The 19,936-nt window shown below is 42.6% G+C and overlaps 1 protein-coding gene across 9 annotated transcripts in view; it reads right to left on the minus strand.

Annotated features, from left to right (window-relative positions):
* The window catches only part of TEAD1 (TEA domain transcription factor 1), a 244,182-nt gene that overhangs the window by 55,925 nt on the left and 168,321 nt on the right, over nt 1–19,936 (minus strand). For 5 of the 9 annotated variants that reach the window (XM_090263982.1, XM_090263947.1, XM_090263996.1 and 2 more), the window contains 3 exons: nt 12,898–12,962; nt 10,457–10,519; nt 10,305–10,367 (listed from right to left, as the gene is read on the minus strand). In XM_090263982.1, the coding sequence (XP_090120108.1) occupies nt 10,305–10,367; nt 10,457–10,519; nt 12,898–12,962 (191 nt within the window). The remainder of the gene's footprint in view (nt 1–10,304; nt 10,368–10,456; nt 10,520–12,897; nt 12,963–19,936) is intronic. The other 4 variants (XM_090264012.1, XM_090263967.1, XM_090263959.1 and 1 more) reach the window with 3 other exon arrangements.

Raw genomic sequence — 19,936 nt, forward strand, 5'->3', positions numbered from 1 at the left:
TTACCATGGGCAAATCATTTAATACTCTCCAATTTTCTACAAGATAAAGATTTGCACTTTATTCTCTAAACTTGTGGTTCTAAAAGTATTTGTAGCTACGACTGTGAATTCTGCCCCAAGCAAATACATCTTAATACATATAGTCAAAAAACTGCTAGTGAAAAGATAGCAGAATGTTAAAATTTGGGCAGTGCTTGGCCGCCTATCCTAATAGAGAGAAAGCCAAGTGTGGAGAGGAAATTGTATCTCAAGTAGAGGTTCTTTCTGCACTTGACCTACCTACTTGAGAATAGGCAATTTTCTGCAAATGGACTAAAATATCTATACCAGTGATTTCCTACCTTTTGTAGTGGAGCAGCTCTGACTACTCATTTAATTTTATAACATCTCTCCTTTACATATGATATGTATTTGAAAATTAAAAGGATTAAAAATTTCTTACTTAAAATGTAAAGTAACCCTGCAGATAACAAGCACCGCCAGGGAGATCTCAAAATCAGAACAGAGAGCCTGGCTGTAGACCCACTTATCCTGAAATGGGAGTAAGAAAGGGTGCCAGGCTGAGAGATTTCAATGGCAGGATCTCTGAACTGCCATTTTTGGCCTAGAGAGACATGTCTGGCTTTGAAGAAATTATAACTCTAAATGTCAAACCTGAGTAAATTGCTTCTCCGTGTTACGCTAGTCTAATATCCTGGACTTTTAAACATTCCACTCTATCGTCACCACTCATATCCCCATACTAATGGTCGATTTGCTAATCTACCCAAATACTGGAGCTTACGTAAATTCAAAAAATATATGCTACCTTTGTACACCATATTAATTTTATTCTAAACTGTCTTCATATCAACATTTCTGAGATATGGATGAGATTTTCAAAGGATGAGCACATTATTTTACCTTGAAAAACTGTTTTAAGTCAATACTGAGTAATCGTCTATGATGTCTTAGATTACAGGAAACACCGAGTGTGTTTGTGTATTATGAACATGCATGGAGACAAGAAAAATGTGTCCTAGGAAAAAGCTTTGACAACTTCACACTGACTCCTTATTACCCATTTAAAGCCCCTCTACCCCTAAGATTACAAAGAATGAGGCCACAGAAAGCTGAATGTTGGGGGAATAAGAAAAGGCAAACCTTCCTTTTCCAGCCGAACCCAAACTCAAGCCCATGACCCGGACTGTAGAAAATATTTATGAATCAGGCAACATGGGTCTAACACTGTTGATGGGCTGCTAAGAACAAATGCCCTATCTGACCTGAGACTGAGGGCGGACGAAACACTCTAACTTGGGGTACCTGTCCTAGTACCCGCTCAGCTTCTCCCTACCCCCAGCCCCCATCCAATTTCTGGCACACCACACTATCAGTGGTCTCACTACTTCAGACACATGGGGTCTAGCCCGATGTGTCATGCAAAAACTGCTCAGCCTGAAGCCTTTCAAACTGTTATTGTTACTAAGTAAACAGGCTTTCATATTTCATGAAGCAGAGCAAGGCTGCTGCTACAACTCTGGGTTCGGCAGACTGCCTCCTTGTAATGGTTGAAATGTACACAATGTTTGGGAAATGTCTACATGTAATATACATGATGGGAAGGCAGCCACATCACAAATGCACATGGCTGGAATGGTGTGCTCTTCAAACTCAAGACATTTCAGGGATCAGTTTTTGGATAGTACCGGAGCCTTATTCCCCGTTTTCTCCTCTGCTTCTCCAGCTGTTGATTATTCTGGGGAATCAACCATCTCCTAATTTGTAGGCATTAACCATAAACAAATTGTAGAGATAATGTAAAAAGGTCACATGCTTGCATGTACCATATTATAGCTGTCATATATAAAATTTTAATGAGCAGCCCACTAAACCAATAAATTCCAAACAGTTTATTCAGGGGCCATCGTTTCAGAATTTAAAGACTCCAATATAATTTATTCATATGGAAGTCTAATAATACATCAGGAAAAATATATAAAGTTAAAAAAAAAAAAAAAAAGACTATGGATTCAAAAACTCTTGGTAGCTATTAAATGTTTCTCTCCAACTATACTTTTTCCAGCAACATAAAAATATAGTGCAAGAGAGGAAAGACAGCAATTTGCTTGCAAAATCACTTTTGCAGAAAAAGATAAAACAGAATATTTTCCTAAGAAGTAATTTTGCAGATGCTGTTTCTAATCTTGTACTATGAGGATTCACATGACCTCTGCAATTATTAGCAGTAGCCCCTGAGCAGATAAACATCACAAACTCTAGGAGGGTTTTAGAGAAAGGATGAAGGGCACTTGAATTTTTCTAGCCATGATCTCCAATTTGCTTATTATTAGAGAAAGCAGGAGTAAACACAAAAGGGGGCTATTTTGGTCAGGCAACAGCTAATGCCGAGGAGAGAAGGCACATTCATACCTCTCCTGACTTGCCAAGTAATGAGGAGCAATTAATTCATCTTATTGTATTTCCAAATGCCAAAGGCTCCATTCACATCAAAGAAAAATGTTTCAAGGCTTTTACTATTGTTCACTTTTAAATGTACTGAGCTATATTTAGTATTTTATAATTGTCAATAGTGTTTTCTTTCATTGTGATGTGGGGCTCAGCATCATTAAGGACCGTAGATGAAGATCCAAGTGATTTATAGGTGTGCTTGATGCCTCTCCCCGACGAAGCCTGGGATTTAGATCAGTTAATGCCAGGTCTGAGGGCTGGGGAGAAGGCACCTTCTGACCTGGGCCTCCTGTCCCTTCAGAGATGACAGTCAGGGGCAGGGAGTAAATCTTCCCTGCAAAGCCAGAGGAACTCAAGTAGACAGTAGGCTCATGTTTAGCTCCAGACCAAGTACCAACTCCCACCACTCACCTTCTCTGTTTAATCCAGACATCCAGACACAGTGAAAAAGAGCTCAGTTGAGGGGAGAGAATGCAAATGTATCTCAAGCCAAGGAAAGGAACCCTCATCCTTGACCAGCACTCTTTGGGGAGGCACTACGACACCATGCAAAGAGCTTGGGTTTGGGTGTCAGACAGCCCTGGAATTAAATTTAGCCATTCAGAGATTCTGCTTCCCCATCTATAAAGCGAGGGTAACGGCACCCACCTTCAGAACTGCTTTGGGAAATGCATTAAGCACTCCACACAGTGCCAGCAGTCTTGCCATTCAGTGAATTTGTAATCTATGTAGCCCAGATGACTGACCGTCCAGGCTGGATCCTGCTCAAGACCTGAAATGCTTCAGAGACCTAGTCCTGATTACATGATCTAGGGGATCACTGTTGTTCTCGGGCATTGTCTACACTGGAGGCCAATTAACAGTGGGATTTCTGTCGGAGGGGATGGAAACATAGGATGATGTTGTTTCTGTTACCCTTAAAAAGAAAAAGCAGACCTGGGTCAGTTCACATGGAAACATGAATGTGTTCAGTCCTCTAGTTTACGCTGTAAGTTCTACAACATAACACTGCTGATGAGAGGTTCTAATTTCATCACACCCAAGCCTGAGAAATTAACTGTCTCCTAATTTTAGTTTTAACTCGATTAGATTAAAAACAAGGTAATGAAAACGTCGTTGAGGAGACAGGGTACATGTCATGAATGTAAAGAACTCCCCGAAGACTGGGAGATGCCAGGAAAGGCAATGTATCATTTCCCAAATCTTGCCACAAGGCCCAGTGTCTCAGTGCTGGTGCCAAGACAAAGGAGGTGGCTGCTCCAGGCTTTCTTTGCCCTATGCACTGCTAATGGCCACCACCTGACAGAACAGAGTGGCTCAGAGGGCTGTGGGGAGCACCAGCAGATGAAGGGAGGTGCATCTTCCCTGTGGACTGGCTCATTCTTGGATGGAATCCATGGTGATAACAACCAGGATTCAACAGAGTGGGCTGCAGCAATGCTTCGGCCAAGTTCTTGAACTCCTCAAGAGAATTAAATTAACAATTTGAACTTTAAGCTCTCTGCTTATTGGAAGGAATGGCAGATTGGAAAGAATGGCCTGTTCAGAAATCAAATCACAAAGGCCACGAAGGCGAGAATGAAGAAAATGGCCTGGAGGAGCACAGTAGCTCATAAATTAGTCACCAACGACTGGACACAATTAGAGAAACTCAGGCTTTTTCTGGTCTACTGGGATGATGCAATGTCAGCAAGTACAGGCTTTTCTTCAATACACATTCAGAGCTTGACATGAATACGTCTGCTGCCTAAGATGTACTCCTGCCGAGGCAGGGCAGGGTGGAGACTTCCCTTCTTACTACTGTCCTGTGTCATGCACTCACCAAAACACACTTCAGACCAGAAATGGCCTGGTCCACCTTCACAGGAAGGTGACGGTGGTGCACAGTGTGTGGTCTGCACAGCTTGGCTGTGGCTCCCACAAGCCTCTGCAGCTCAGGGAAGGGAGGATGCTGCGAAGGGCCTGGACAACCTCGGGACAGTCGAACGTATGGAGACTGAGCACAGGAAACTCCAAGTGAAACTCTAAGTAGGAAAGAAGACTGCTTAATGCATGGAGAATGCTTCTGTGTTCTTCTACATGCTGGAGATAATAAATCCCTGGAGCTTAAAGAAGTAGTTTAATGACCTTTCGATGAGTTTATGGGGAGTGAAATAATTTAAGGCAGAGAATAATTTCTGAACTTTCAGGCCAGTCCTCAGATCATACCAAAGTCTTCACAGACAGGCCGCTGTGTCTCACTGCTCAGCTAAAGTGAGGGGCTAGACTAGAGGAAAGGCAGAGATGCAGACAAGAAATGAAACTGGCATGGGTGGCACTGCTGTAGGTGCGGCTGGTGACAGTAGGTCCGAGAGAGATCTCTAAGTCAGCGTCCTCGGAATTCCTAATTGCGTGCACCATGCACCTACAAGGTACTTGCACAGTGTAACTGCATGGAGACACCTTCTGCTTTATAACGAGAACCAGGCCTAGTCACAAACCTGTGGGTCACCTAGAGCCCACCAAATGCCTGAACAGTGGTAGGTCCAAAGGACTTTGCTTGGGCAGGGGCTGAACACGTGGCACTCCCGCCACTGAGAACTGACTCCCTCGATGATAAGCTCTCTTCCCGCGCACTCTGACTTGTCTTTAAAAATATTTTTAAATTAAAACAAAACAAAGTATACGCTTAATGTCCAAAGGTCTGGCACTCTAGTCACAAATGCCTTGAACTTCTTTATCCATATCTGCAGGCTCTTGAATTTCAACCGCACTCTGCTGACCCCTTCACCCCCTTTCCCTGCTGTCCAGCCTCTCTGCTCCTGGTTCTTCATCTCCTCCCATCACTCCTAGCCCGCTTCACTATTCCCTAGGTTGTCTTGCCCCTTGCACCTCTCTCTTATGGTTTTATCTGTGTTCAAGGTCACCCCAAATTGTTGGCTAAGTCTATCTCGGTTGAGGCTGCTATAAGTTGTAGAGAAAAAGTCTCAACATGTTGGTGCCAGTGGCTTCAGCACAAATTCATAGTAGACAGTGGGTAACAACCTAGATTAATTTTAGGTCAGGGGCAAAAGAGAAGAGATAGTTTTTATTGGATTTGATTTTTCTCAGGGAAATAAACGGCAAGGAAAGACACTGCTGGTGAAGGAATGGGTGGTGAGGGGCACTGAAATTGGCTGGGGAATGAGGGTGGATAGAGGGAATTAGAAAACATAAGAATAAATTTTGCCATTCGATTTCTTCCACTTTAATAGAAACAGGCATGTTTAATATGGCCTTCTCCACACTTTTAAACTTTGTTACATTTTAAATTTAGCAATAATAAAAACTTCATGGTTAATCTTGATGCACACCCTCAGTTACTTGCCATTACTTTAAGAGAACCCAGCCTTTACTACCATAAGTTTTAAATGGTGCTATTGAAAAGTTCAGTGTACACAGCACTCAGAGTGGACTAGAAAGGGGAGCCTGCCAAGAAGGATGATAAGGACGGATGAGCGCCCTTAGCCCGGTGGGTCCCAAGGTGTGTGGTGGGCCCTGGTCCACGCACCTCTCCCACTCCGACTTTACAGCAGTCTCTAGATTAGTAAATACCAATGACTCTGCTCCCCCACCTGCTCCCCACAGCCCTCTTCCATGGGAAGATCCTGGACCTCCCTGTTACACCCCTCCAGTGGCATTTCCCATTCACACCTCCAACTAAGTTGTGTTCTTCATGGTCCCCAAACACCCCTGTTTCTCAGTGGAAGCTCTGCCTTCCTCTTTGCTCAGTTCCCTCTCCACAAGGCTTTCTTTAATTTCCCCACCCTCTGAATCAATCATCCTCTCACTAGCAATCTTTGCGCTGCTCTGTTAAATTTCTACAGCAGGGCCCCACAGGCCCCCCAGTTGAGGATAATCTACTGTGTTCTCCCCAAATGTAGCCAGAAGTAACAGAAAAGTTTAGTGCTCCTCAAGAACAGAGATTCTGCTTATAACTCTCTGTCTGACATCAACTGAAGAGTCTAGAACACAGTGGATTCTCAATGAAAAGTTTACTGGGCTGAATTAAGTCATCATTTCTGTGCTTTCAGAGTTCAATCGACATAGAATCTTAAACTTTCACTATAACAAGTTTCGTTATAAAAACTAAGATTAAATTGAAGTCTACACAAAAAGGGGAGGGATCTGGCTCACACACGAGCACTCGGAGAAGCATAACGCTGACCTTTGGAACTTACGCTAACAGACTCCTGTAGTTAGGATGACTCACCCACAACAGTGGCATGAGAATGACCACTCTCTTCTGGAGCCTGCCCCTTTGGAGGAACATGGCAGGACCGGCTACAAAGCCTCGACAGCACGGGCTGTTCAGGGGGCACGTGAGCTTTCCTGTCAAGGATGGGCAGGGCAGCCGAGAGGCAGCCGCCTCCTCTTCTTTCTGCCTAAAGTGGTGTGGTTTTCCAAACCTTATTCCCCGGAACAGCCAAAGGGGACATTGCTAAGGATGAAAGAGTGTGAGGTTCAATTAAAAACAGCCTTTATTCTTTTATATGTTGAAGGCTTCAAGTAAGATTTCAATCTGAAACATGAGTTTGCTGCTTAAAAAAGTCTGGAAAATCACTAGACTAAAAACTTCTGCCACACCTTTCCCCAGGAAATGAAGAGAGGCTTACAGGCAGGAGGGCTCCCGTGGAAGCCACAGCTGGCAGTGGCCCCAGGTGTGAGCAAAGCATTTATTCAGACTCCAAGGGAGGACAGGGAAATGGGATTTGGCTCTAGTCTTCACAGGAGGGCCACAGGCCTTTGTCCACCCCAGAGAATAGAAACCCTGGGATTTCTGAGCACGTGGAGAAATAGTGAGGAGGCTGCCTGAGGCAGGAACTGCAAGGATAGGCCCCGAGATGGTCAGTCACCAGGCACCACCTCCAGGAAGCCTTGATACATCTTCTCAGGCAAAGCCCAGTGTTTCTTGTAAGTGTGGATACTTCCTGCCACCCTCACTGTCTGCCCAGAAGCTATCCTTGTTGTTGGCTGGGATGACTTCACTGTCTGTAGCAAGTTTATCTCATTAGTTAGTGTGGGAGGCCCAGAAGACTCCACTATCAGCCTGACCCTGCAATGATCTCAGTGAGGATGCTCATCCCTGCCTCCCATGGATGTGCATTAGACTCCAGAGCTAAACAGGTGGGTACAGATGGAGCAGAGAGACCTACTTCTCCTACAAGGCCAACAGACCTGAGCCCATTTTCTGGTGATGGCTGGCTAGGAAGGTTAAGGAGGGCATCTTTAACACAAAATGCCCATGGGAGGTCAAGGCAGCAACATCTCTGCAGGCAGGTGACAGCCTATTCTCCTCAACCATCCTAATGCCCTCAAAGTGGTGACATAGCAGTTCTGCAGCTAGTATCACATCGCCCCTAGTTGTGACAACCACCACAGTGCCAATCACAAATTAAGTCCACATTTTGAGCAAGAGCTTAAAGTTAAATATTCATCTTCTAAAATGTGGGTGCTGAGGAAAGGCTGATAGTAAGGGCTGCCTGCCTAGCTCTCAGGGACATGAGGGGTGATAGGGTACCTACAGTGTGTGCTGGCATGAAGCCTTCTACTTGAAAACATTCTCCCATCTCTACTAGATGACACCCTATCTGAAAGAGCAGTGGCTTAGGATTCAGAAAGATCTGAGTTCAAATCCTGACTTTGACACTTACTAGGAGTGGTGGCTTTTGGCAAGTCAGTTAAGCCCCTGGAACCCTGGTTTCCTAAATGTTATTCCTCAGTCATGAGAATTTCTTTGTAGGGCGGGTACACGAGAGAACACGTGAGAGGTTCTGCACTACACTGACTCCTGTCTTCCAGTTCCCCAAACAACAGCACATTCTCCATGCAGCTTGTGCCTGGGATTCCCTCCATGTTTTCCTTTGGCTCTTTCTGCTAACGCGCATCCAACAGTGCCCTAATTTCACATTCCCATTTGCGTGGCCAGCTCTGTGAATAAGGGGTTGGCTGTTTGCTGCCCACCGTGATGAGCGCCATGCCTGGAACACGCAATTGGTATTAGCTGATGGGAAGAACAAAGGCCTCCATTTTTCCAAGAATAATGTGGGAGGGAGGAAGGAAAGAAACCACAAGAAGATGGAGGTGCTTCTTGGAGCTGAAATGCTGAGCCAGTTGCTACCCAACTGCCTCTGTTTCCGCCTCCTCCTTGGTGTCGGCCCCAAAGGAGAGCAGGCCAGGGTTGCAAGTGGGAGATATGTCTTTTTCTTTAAAAATAATTTTTAAGAACAAACACAAATACAACTGTGTGTTTGTGTGTATGGTATATATACAGTAAAGGTAACACTGTTTACATTGAGAAAGATTCTTAAAATCACCAAGTGATAAAAGGAGAGCATCCCACAAGGATCCCTTCTGAACAGGAGAGCTTCATTCATCACTTATAGCATTTTTGGTTTAGGGCTGTGTGCCCTGGAGAGTCCATAGGAACCACACAGACAGCAGAGAAATAGAGCAATTCATAACATTGCAGATGGAAACACAAAATTGATGTCTGTAAACTTCTTGTACACCATTAATCCGTTAGCTCAGAGAAACTAGAAACAGTCAGAATTTGAGCCAATACTGCGGGAGTTACATCCACATAGAGAGGAATGCACCTTGGGTTAAAAAGCAGGATCTAAGAAGTTATCTTAGTCTTTGGACCGCTCAGCCAGTGCAGCTAAAAGCCAGCCACCATCAGCCACACGTGCCAGCGAGCCAGCATGCTGCCCACCGCAGAGGGCACACCAAATGCTTCTTCCTAGTGACTCAGTGCTACTCCACAGCCAGACTTGTTTGCATAAAAAAAGTGGGAGGGCTTTGGGAAGGGTCCCAGCGCTCACCACTCAATGCTGTGAAATTGCACTTTATTCTTAAGGTTTACAATGAAAACATGAATTTACTTAGTCTATGGGGGTAAAAAAAAAAAAAAGAACAAAAAATGGCATATGGGAAAGACAACAGTATGAGCTACAAATTCATTTTTATCATAAAGTAAAAACCCGTTCATGAAAACTATAATCTATGCATTTCTAAAACAGGGTATTATTATGGGGGGGAATCATGTATGTTTTACTGCAAACTTTGGAAGATAGAACTTGAAATTTAAAATATTGTCCATGCTTCCATTCTTGCCATGAAATATGTATTAAGAGATAAAAAACTGAGGGATGTGTAAAAATATTTTAAAGTAAACTTAATTATAAATGAAATTGCAAATATGAATTGATCAGGAGCTTTTCCATCTTTTAAGATTTTTTTTTAAGGCCTCACCTAAAATTTCTTTTTTAACTTAGAAAACAGTATTAAGTTAAGCACTGTGGAAAAAAAAGTCTGGCAGAAAATATTCTCTGTGTTGGAATAACACAAGAAAAATTACATGAGTAGGGTGTGTTTCTCCTGAGTTTTTTTGAAAATACATCAAAAGCCCAAATTAATTTCTAAATACTTTATTAAAAGTAATTTCATGATGACCACTGTGGAAATGATTCTTGTTTATAATTTCTACACCAACTTTGTGTTTCTGGATTTTTTTTCCCTCTCCTAGCCCAGGGTTGCTTGGTGGATATTTGAAGGTTAAAAAAAAAAAATCATGTTTCTGTGCTGAAAAGTTATCAAGACCAGCTCTCTGCTGCATTTGCATTGTTATTAGGGACACACGCGCGCGCACACACTGGGCTTACTGTGAGGCTAGTACAGAAACAGAGAAATTAGACACAAAGAAATGTAAACAGCTCTCACATGCGAGGAAACTAGGTTACCAGAATCCCAGCACCAGGCATTCACCAGTCACCATGGAAAACAGGAAGTGAGATGCATAGCAACCACAAGCCAAAAAGCAGGAAAGCGCATACCTTTAGCTTGGAATGAAAATCACGAGATTTCCTTCTGGCAAGAACCTGAATGTGACTAGACACCTGCAGGGTAGGGGAAGGGAGGAAAACAAAGGAAAAGCCTGTAACCATGGAGATGAAAAGCCCCCTACAACTGGGCAAGCCAGACGTACCTTAATGGCGGCTTGAATTTCTCGAACTTTCTTTCTTGCTAAGACCTGTATATGACTAGACACCTACATTGTTCGGGTTTATGAGGGGAAACAAAACAAAACAAAACAAAACAAAAAAAGGAAATCAAATATAAAATTGCTACTCCTCAGGAGGGTTTGGGGTGGGGTGGGGTGGGGTGGGGGGAGGTTATTTGCATCGCAACAAAGCTCTGCAGTTAGGAATACACAGTCCCAGCCAGACACCAAGCCCCCAGCGCTTCTCTCAGCTTTTCAGACTGGGTCATCACTGCAGTGACTTGATTCAGGAGGAAAGTTTAGGCTAATCTAGTTTTTTCTCACCCGGGAGCAATCACGGACATGGGATGAGAGGGGCAGAGTGGGGTTGTTTTCTTTATAAAATTAAAAAGGTGGGGGGTAGAGGTAAATGAAAATATTTATAGCTTCTCAGTATCAGGAGGGTAAATCCCTTTTTCTCAATTTAGAAGAGACGAGCCATAAATTAGCACATTCTGCAGAATCAAAAAGCTGAAGCTGTCAGTTGTATTCTGATCTCATTAAGAGCTCTGGATTCTGTAGCAAATGTTAAAATAATACTGACATGTAAATTAGATCTCAAAGTGAAATGGAAAGACCCAGTTAGCAGAGCATTTTCCCCCTTATAAATATCTTTAATCCTTCCACTCTTTTGGGTATTGACTGGGCGCCAAGTGGATTTGCATACTACTACAAAGCGCAAAGTGTGAATACAGCCAGCCAGCCATCCTGTTAAAAATCTGGGTTGAAAACCACACGGATTTGCTGAACAACAAATTCACATTGGAGAGGTATCACCAACTGCTGCCTAAAAACATCCCCAGGATGCCGGGGTGTGGAAACCAAGCCAAGCCTGGCTTCTGAAACACAATGATGCCACTGGGTAAACAAATTTGCATCTCTTTCCACAGGACTTAGTTAAATTTAGAAGACTCCCCCAGTGAAGGGGGAGGGCACTGGAGCAGAGCTCACAGACCAGCAGGCAGCCCAGGTCCAGCACGTTCAGTACGCTGGGAGTTAGCGCTTGTCTCTTTTGGTCTGTTCCAGAAATTTAGAACCTTCCATGTAAAAGTTCAGCAACTCAGACTGAGACAATTACTTCATTTCAAACACTCTAGCACCTCTCAAATACAGGACTTATGATAATAAAAGATCCCTTTATCTTTAACTTTGTCTTTAAGTTATTAATCTTTTTTCAATTTGCGTTTTTCGTTTTTTTTTCAGTACGGAGAAGTGGGAACTCCCCCATCCTCTTCGCTCCTCCATCCGGCTCCTGCTTTTACTTGTTTCCATCCAAATTTTGTTCTTATGTGATTCTCGGATTTAATGAGGACCACCGTCCACTGTCGGGGGCGGGGGAGCATCCACCGAACAGACAATGCCCTGCCTCTGAGCACTGGCAGGAGGCCACTTCCTTCTGTGCTGACTCAGCAGCCAGGCTCCGGCTGGGGCGCATGGAGCATTCCTGGGGAAGAGCTCTGCCCTGTCATAAACACCCATGAAAACAACTCATCACTGAGCAGAGGACTGGAATCTGCTGCTCAGGCTTAATGAGACCACAGTTGAGCTTGCCTTTTGGTTTGATAATAATCTTTAAAGTCCACAGATCCATCAGCATAGGTCAACATTAAAAAAATTGTGTTTTCTGTTAACAACTCACCAATGAAATTTGTTTGATTCTTTTCTCCCCTTCACCTTTATTTATTTTTGTTTTTATCTAGACACGAATTTCTCATCCATTCCAGTTCTGAACTGGGTCAGTAATTTGGGTTGCTTTACATCCGAAAGCAAGAGAGCCAGAGCCCTGACAAAGGGCAGAGGAAAATTCCTGACACTGCTTTGCAAAAGGTATTTCAGTTTTAACTTCATTTCAGTCACAGCAGCTACTGACAAAAAGCCATAGCTTAAGGAGCAACAGTTCCCTGGACGCACATCATTCAGTATCATATTCAGGCCAATACTCACGGCTGCTAGTGTTACTTTTTCATTGAAATGGTGACTAATATGTAATTGTTCCAGCATTTTACAATGCACAAAAATCTCAAACTTTCATGACTTGCAAGTATATCTGCACCTGCAGCATTTGTAGTGTTTGCAGATGCATAGTTTGGGAAAGAAATACAACTTTTGAAATACAGTACAGGAGCAGTTTATACACTCCCCTTAGTAAAACTTTCCCATATATATATATAAATAAAGAATTTTGGAGACCACATAGTCAAGGGTCACTGAAATGATGAACAGTGAAAACTGAGCCAATTTAAAACACCAATTTAAACATCACTGACGTCCTTACAGGGAACTAAAATTGGGGGCTCCTAGGAGCCAAAGCACAGACAGCCACTGCAGCCAAAATGCCTCCTTGGGCCATTCGCTGACATGCACAATTTCCAGCTTGGTTATTTTACCTGTTTTCTGGTCCTCGTCTTCCCTGTCCTGAGTTTGATGTATCTGGCTATCAATTCATTCCTACCTGCAAGAAAGAAGAATTTACAATAAGGTGGATTAAAAAAAATAAAATCCTCTGAAAGGTAAGAACAGAATTCAGAATCAGTTGCAGCTATAAGTTTATTAATGCTAGAAAAATAAAACAGTACAGTTGTTTGTGAAAATAAGAGGGGAAAATGAGGGATATTAACTATGAACTATTATCAACAATTGAGGATAGAAATATGCTTTTTAAAATGTGCCTTCTTGTCTCTTTGTGTGCTTGCATCTAAATAGGTGATCATTTGTATAAGCAACAAATACAAGGATTAGTGTGGAAGTCTGCAAACCCTGTTCTGTTCTAGTCTTATTTTTCATATCCATTCCTCCTCACCCAGGTAGTTACCCCCAGTCGGAGTCATTATAGCCACAAGAGAATGAACTTCTGTGGCCACAGAAACCCTACAATGATGAGAAGTTAACAGTGTGAAAGCAGACACCCCCTAAAAGTAGTCCTGCACTAGTAACTACATACAAGATTGTGTCTGAAAAACAGTGACTCGGCTCCTCAAAGCTTTATAACCTTTGGGGGAAAGAAAATGCCTAAAAGTATAAACAAATACCTTCCATCCATACCCCGCCAGGAGACTGACGTGTTTCAAACAGATAACCTGACTTTGAAGAACTGTAATATAATAGGGAAGTATAGCCCCAAAGCCAGGTGGGGAAATGTAATACTATTGTACATGAAATAAAACTCCACCAAACTGCAACTATAATCATAACTGTACAGCTGGCTGCATAATTTGTGCTTGCTGTCTTACTTCCCAGATATACTGCGTACCAGAAGAGAGCAAGAACTTTGTCTTATTCCCCGAAGCCCCCCTACCCCTGCCCCAGGCACACAGCACATTGCTGGGCACACAAAAGGAATAAAGGAGGAAATAACAGCCTCTGCTGAAAGAGTGACACATCCACCAGATCTCCCTGGCAGAGTAAAGAACTGGCAGCACCAATGAAGACCAATGAATGTATCTTCATGGAAATTTTGTCCGAGGTGTCTAAATACTGTCCCCCATCACTGCCTAGAACATCCTTATAATCATGGCTCTGTCCACCACCTGCACCACCTGTGCAAAATACATGGTCACCAAAGGAACTGTGGAAGCTTGGGGCTGGAGAGGAACTCTGGGTCATCCATTCCCACTCATAAAAGTCAAAGTCCTTATTAGCCTAAGCCAGCACTTCCGGAATTCAGGAAGCAGTCCCTTTTATTTTAAAACATTCAAGAATAAAAGGACCCTCTTTATCTGTGGCTTCTTTTAACTTTCACCTTCAGATTCTTGTTCCTCTTAACAAGAAATAAGGATAGTCATTATGCACACGACTCATTTTCAGATATTAATGATGGCTTTCAGGTCCTCCTGGAGTTGTGTTCAGGCCAAGCCTCCCTTGTTCCTTTGTTATCTGTGACAAGCTCAGGAATACTCCCCCATACATCCTGTGACCATCCTTTGTCTATTTTCCATTTATAGCCTAAAGGCCAGAACTGTAGTGAGGTCTATCACCTCACTTGTCCTAAATATTCTACCTCTGTTAATGCAGCACTGCGTTGAATTTGGGTGGAACCAAAAGAAATTATCAGCCTACGTCAATTTGAACTCCTAGGTTCTTTTCATATGGGGTGCCACTCAGATATATTCCTATCCCCATGCCCAGTCTCTTTATGCAAAGTTCAAATTTCCAGGTCAAAAGACAGACCTGACATTTATTTCTATTGCATTTCATCCTGTCTTTCCAGCTTGTTAGGATCTTCTCGGATCCTGTTTCTATGACTGAACTCACCCTTTAACCACAGAAAAAGGATCTTGAAATTCAGTTTTGAGAATTGCTTCTGTAAGTATTCTCTTTCAAACTTTTGAGAACTACCAATATCCCCTGTAGTGTCATTGGGTCTACTTCTCCATCTCTCAGATGGTTGTACAGATTTTGCAATTTGTCTTGAAGGCTCACTGACAGCAGAGCCCAGCTAGAGTGCCTAATTACCAGAAGCCAGACCAAACTGACAATGTCAGCAGACGAGCCAAGCATCTTCCTGCTCGTGGCCTCACTGCGCATGTACCCTGTTCAGGTGGCCAAGACGACATAAATCCAGGGCTCTGTATCACATGCAGTTTCATCCAAACCTTGTCCAGATGGCAAAAATGTCTCCTGCCCCAATACCTGCTTATTTTCTGTGAAAGCAGACAGAATTACTTTTGCTGTGAGACACAGCCTCTATATAACTACCTTCCAATTTCTTAGGGCATGTGGCTGAATGGATGAGGTCGATATTCAGGACAGCCACATTTGACGGTATTCCCTGTAGTCTATGCAAATGGCACACCCTGGAGTTAAACAATATCAACTTCTCCGTTGTTCACGGTTCTTCTCTAACAATTGGTATTTCATCCGGTATTTACGCTGCGCAGAGCACTATGCTACCATCATCATTTCATTGAAAGCTTGTCATAACTCCGTTCCTGTGCTTTACAAGATCATCTTCCAAAACCCTGTGTCCTTTCTTTCATACCGTATTTCAAGCCATAATGAGTAATTAAGTGGGGGTTCTTATGTGTTTCTTCTTGTCTCTATAAGGAATATTGTTGATTCAACTTTTAAATTCAAATTCAACTAAAACCAAGCACCTACTGTGATCTAAGCTGCATCATTCATTTTATTTCATGTGAATTTTTTAATGACCATGAGGTGGCTTTGTGCACAGAAAAACACTATTTGGGTCTACCTGGTTTATAAAAATGTGTATTTCATTTGTTTAAAAACCCTAAATACCTAGTTCATCCTTAAATTTTAAGTTCAATTCACATATCTTGTAATTTTTTCAATCACTTTCAAAGGTCCATTCAAATAATGTTTGGCCCATTTTATAAACCCAAACTCCTTTAAACATTTAAAACTAGGTATTTAATTTAGAATGTTCTTTTAAATATTAAAATTATTTGATCTAACCTATAAAATATTTCTTTAAAGAGCTCTTAGAAACCTAATCAATTATCTTAAATGCTCTAATATTGTTTACAAATCTAGTAAGACTTCAATCCTCCCCGAAATCAAGTCTAAATCAATTACCTCATGGCACAATTTAATTTGGAAATACAGGCTAATCTGTTGTATGGGCCAAATTATTTTAAATAATTACCTGAAATATCAGATATGCATAAATCTTTTAAATAAAAACATTAATACTATAGCTTTGACTCTATTACATCTTCTATTTTGATTTCTAAATCTTCTCAGAATTAAAATATGCATACCTATTAGGAAAACAAGCATGTCCCTCCAAATCTTTTTTGGTGCTTGGGGTTATACATATTTTGGGGAAATCAACTAGGTTCTGAATGAAGATTCTTGTCAGTGATCTTGATAGGATGTTCTGAGACCTATGAGATTTATTTATATTTTATAGCATGGTCCTCTAAAGGGGGTGGGTCCATATAGTCCAGAGCTCTGGATTTGAATTGTGATACTAAGATACAGAATTCCCTTAGCAAGGACCAGGAGCTCAGTAGCACCAGCCATCATGAATGTAACTGGCAGTGGGCCTCCGGCCCACACAGCACAGTCTTGTTAGCGGCCGTGATCAGGATGATGGATATTGGAAATGTTAATCCTCATTTCTCTCTCTCGCTCCCAACACACACACACACACACACACACACACACATGATGGTGCTTCATCCAGTAAACCTTATATTACAAAAGTGGATTTCAACAAAGTAAATTTAAAGTTAACCACGATATTCCTAAACAAATCCTACAGTCATGTGGGGACAATCTACTTTGTGCCTTATGCCAGTCTGAGGCAGAGGCATTGGGGATATAGAGGACAGCCTGTCTGCCTACAGAGAGTTCACTGTCCAATACAAGGGCTAAGATGTGAGAGCAAACCAGCTCTCCACGTCCAATGACAACTAATGCCATAAAAGAGGTTCTGGTAAAGTGCATGGGTATTCAGCCACAAATAACTCAGGGAATCTAGAGAGCCTTCCCCAGAACACTGAATAATAAGCTAGCCCTTAAGAATAGATTATATTTGCTCCAACATTTTATTACGACAAATTTCAGACGTAAAGTTTTTTACAGAACGAATTTTACAGTGATTGCTATATACCCACCTCCTATATTCTACCATTGGCTTTTTCTATACATTCTTTATCACGTATCTTTCCCATCTCTCCATTCCTCTATTTTACCAAGCCATCTTATTTTATTGTTGTTGTGTTTCAAAATAAGTGGTATGCATAATAACACTTCCTCCTAAATACTTTAGTGTGCATATCACTAATTAGAGTGACAAGACTCTTTGACAGGCGGAATGAAGGGGGGGCAGGTAAAGACCATTTTAGACAGAAGCAGCAGCATTTCTTTAACTGGGATTCTCAAATAAAACACACGCACACACACACACCTGCTGGCCCTCAAGCTCCCCACACCACTACACACTCTTTCTGAGCCCAGGAATATCCAGGTTCTACACCCATAACATTCACAGCATTCATGTCGCACCTCCTTTATCCTTTTTCTATACAAGCCTTGTAATAGTTTATAGAGCTGAATGGCAATGTCACACTTCACCACTCAGTGTCATTATACTACTGTTTTTTTTGTAGCATAAAATTTCCTCCAGAAATGCACACCGAATCACTTCTTTAAGTCTACGATTCTACAGCTGCAGCTGCCCTTGCTTCTCCCACAGGCAGCAGGCAGCAGCAAAGATAAACACAGCCTGACCTGCCACTTTCATACTATGATCTTCACCAGACACTGCGATCTTTTTATTTTATTTTTCCTTTTTCCTAAATAACATAACACAGTTGAAAGTGAGTCCATCAGCAACTTCTCCTGCATCCCGATTGTCTTGAAATTTCCTAATGGGGCAATAGAGAGAGGGGGTGGGGGGGGAGAGGGGGAGAGAGAGAGGAGAGAGACAGAGAGAGAGAGAGAGAGAGAGAGAGAGAGAGAGAGAGAGAGAGAGAGAGAGAGAGAGAGATTTCTGCAGATAGGCTTGGAGTTTGCACTGGGTTTGCCTTACTGAAACAGAAGACTGGTTAACGTTGTTGTGGGCTGTGTGTGTAATAGAATGTGGCCTCAAGGTCATGTTTGAGGCACAGCAAATGCAAGGTCTGTGGCTAGAAATTGTAGCCCAGAGACTTTGGGCTTTAACAGCCTAGGAGCCACTTTGTAATTGAATGGAGCCAGGGAGCCACAAAGAAAGAAGTAACAAGTAGACGCTCCCTTTCTGGGCTGCAGCCATTTCTTAGGTAAACTCACACCCTAGGAGGGCTGACCTGGCCTGGGCCTTGGGAAGGGGCTCTAGCCCACAGATTGGGTTTTGCTCATCACTGTATCCCTTGGTGCCAAGAATAGAGCAGGTCCTCATTAAGTAAACCCTGATGGAATGAATGAATGAATGAGAAGGATGGAGAACCAGAGGGGAGAGGGAATCAAGACTAAGATTGGTGGTAAAGGAAGGTTCATGAAAAAGAGCATTTGGAAACCAGTCCTAGAGTGTCACCAATGAGATTGGTCAGACACCAGTGTCTCAGTTAAGCCCCAATATAAATCATTGACCAAAAATCAGCACCATCGTGGAAAATCACCAGGAAGGGCCAGGCAGCCTGTCAGGGTTGGTACTGCATGTTCCTGATCTTAAGGTTTACAAAAGGGACTGATGGCCTTCAGGAGGCAAACAGTGGCAAGTCCCTGAAATATCCTATGTCTGCATTCACCCAGAGACTTATAAGGAACAGCTTTAGAGGAATACACCGAGGAAGGCTGTGTTAACCCCTTGTTAGTCAGAACTTAACTCCTCTCATCCCTTCCAAATATGATACCTGGCAGTAACCCAAGGCCCACCTTCTCGGAGTTCCTATCACCCCATGGCAGCTGATAACATTATAAAGCGATGGCCCCATAAAACGCTGTGTTCCCCTTCATTTTCATGGGACAGCTTACAAACCACACATTTGCATTAGACTACGAGGATCAAGTAAAAATGTCTAATGCTATGTATTGAATACAATCCTTCCACATTGCATGTAAGTTCTTTTTATTGTAATTATTTCTAGAAGAAAAATAGGAATAAAGTAAGTTTTTCTAGTGGCTCATTTTCTATGAAGCAATGAAGAGATGCTACACAACCACCTCTAATCCTCTAACAAATAATTTTGCTAGCCTTAATACCTTATTTTCATTATTCTTTTTAATCCATACTACATAGCTATCTAAAACAGAGCTCTGTTTTGTCTATGCTACTGCCTCAGGACATTCAATGGCTCCCTACTGTCCAGAGTCTAAAGGTCAAACTGCTTTAGTGTAGTATTCAATGCTGTCCCACCATCTGTCCCTAACTTTTTATTTTTCACCACCACTGCCACCGCCGCCGCCACCACCACCACCACTATCTTAGTCCACTTTACCAGCATCAAAATTCACACTTTGTTCCAGTTTCTTGAACCATCCTGCCTTTCTAAGGTTTTGCTCACACCTGCAATATCCCTTAAGACTAGTGACCAAAATCCTTCCAGGTTCAGTCAGCTCAGATGGCGTCTCCTCCACGAAACCCCACTGGAAGCATGGCTGAAACATGTGCTAGCTATGGGGCCAGTGGCGAAGAGTGAGCCAGGGAGCCAGCAGCCTGGAGCTTACCTCACAGACCAATATTACAGAGCAAACTGAAACAAAAGACACTGTGACTTAAAAACAAATCGTTTAGTATAGGACGGAAGTGATGGCTTGCTTGCCACGGGCAAAGTAGCACAGATTAGCCATTCTGCCCTGGACCCCTAGGGCATTACTTTTGCATGTATCTGGGCACACCTCTCATTCTGGCTCTAGTAAGAGTTTTCTGTATAACCGGGAACCATGTAACAGGGTTAGCATCCACAGAATCTTTGTATTCCACACAACCAAGGTGTATCTGGGATTTAATGGAACCAAGGTTTGTTGTCCCCAACGGCA

This window comes from Furipterus horrens, unplaced genomic scaffold (genome assembly GCF_987537825.1).
Source record: "Furipterus horrens unplaced genomic scaffold, mFurHor1.1.pri manual_scaffold_2, whole genome shotgun sequence".
Taxonomy (NCBI): Eukaryota; Metazoa; Chordata; class Mammalia; order Chiroptera; family Furipteridae; genus Furipterus; species Furipterus horrens.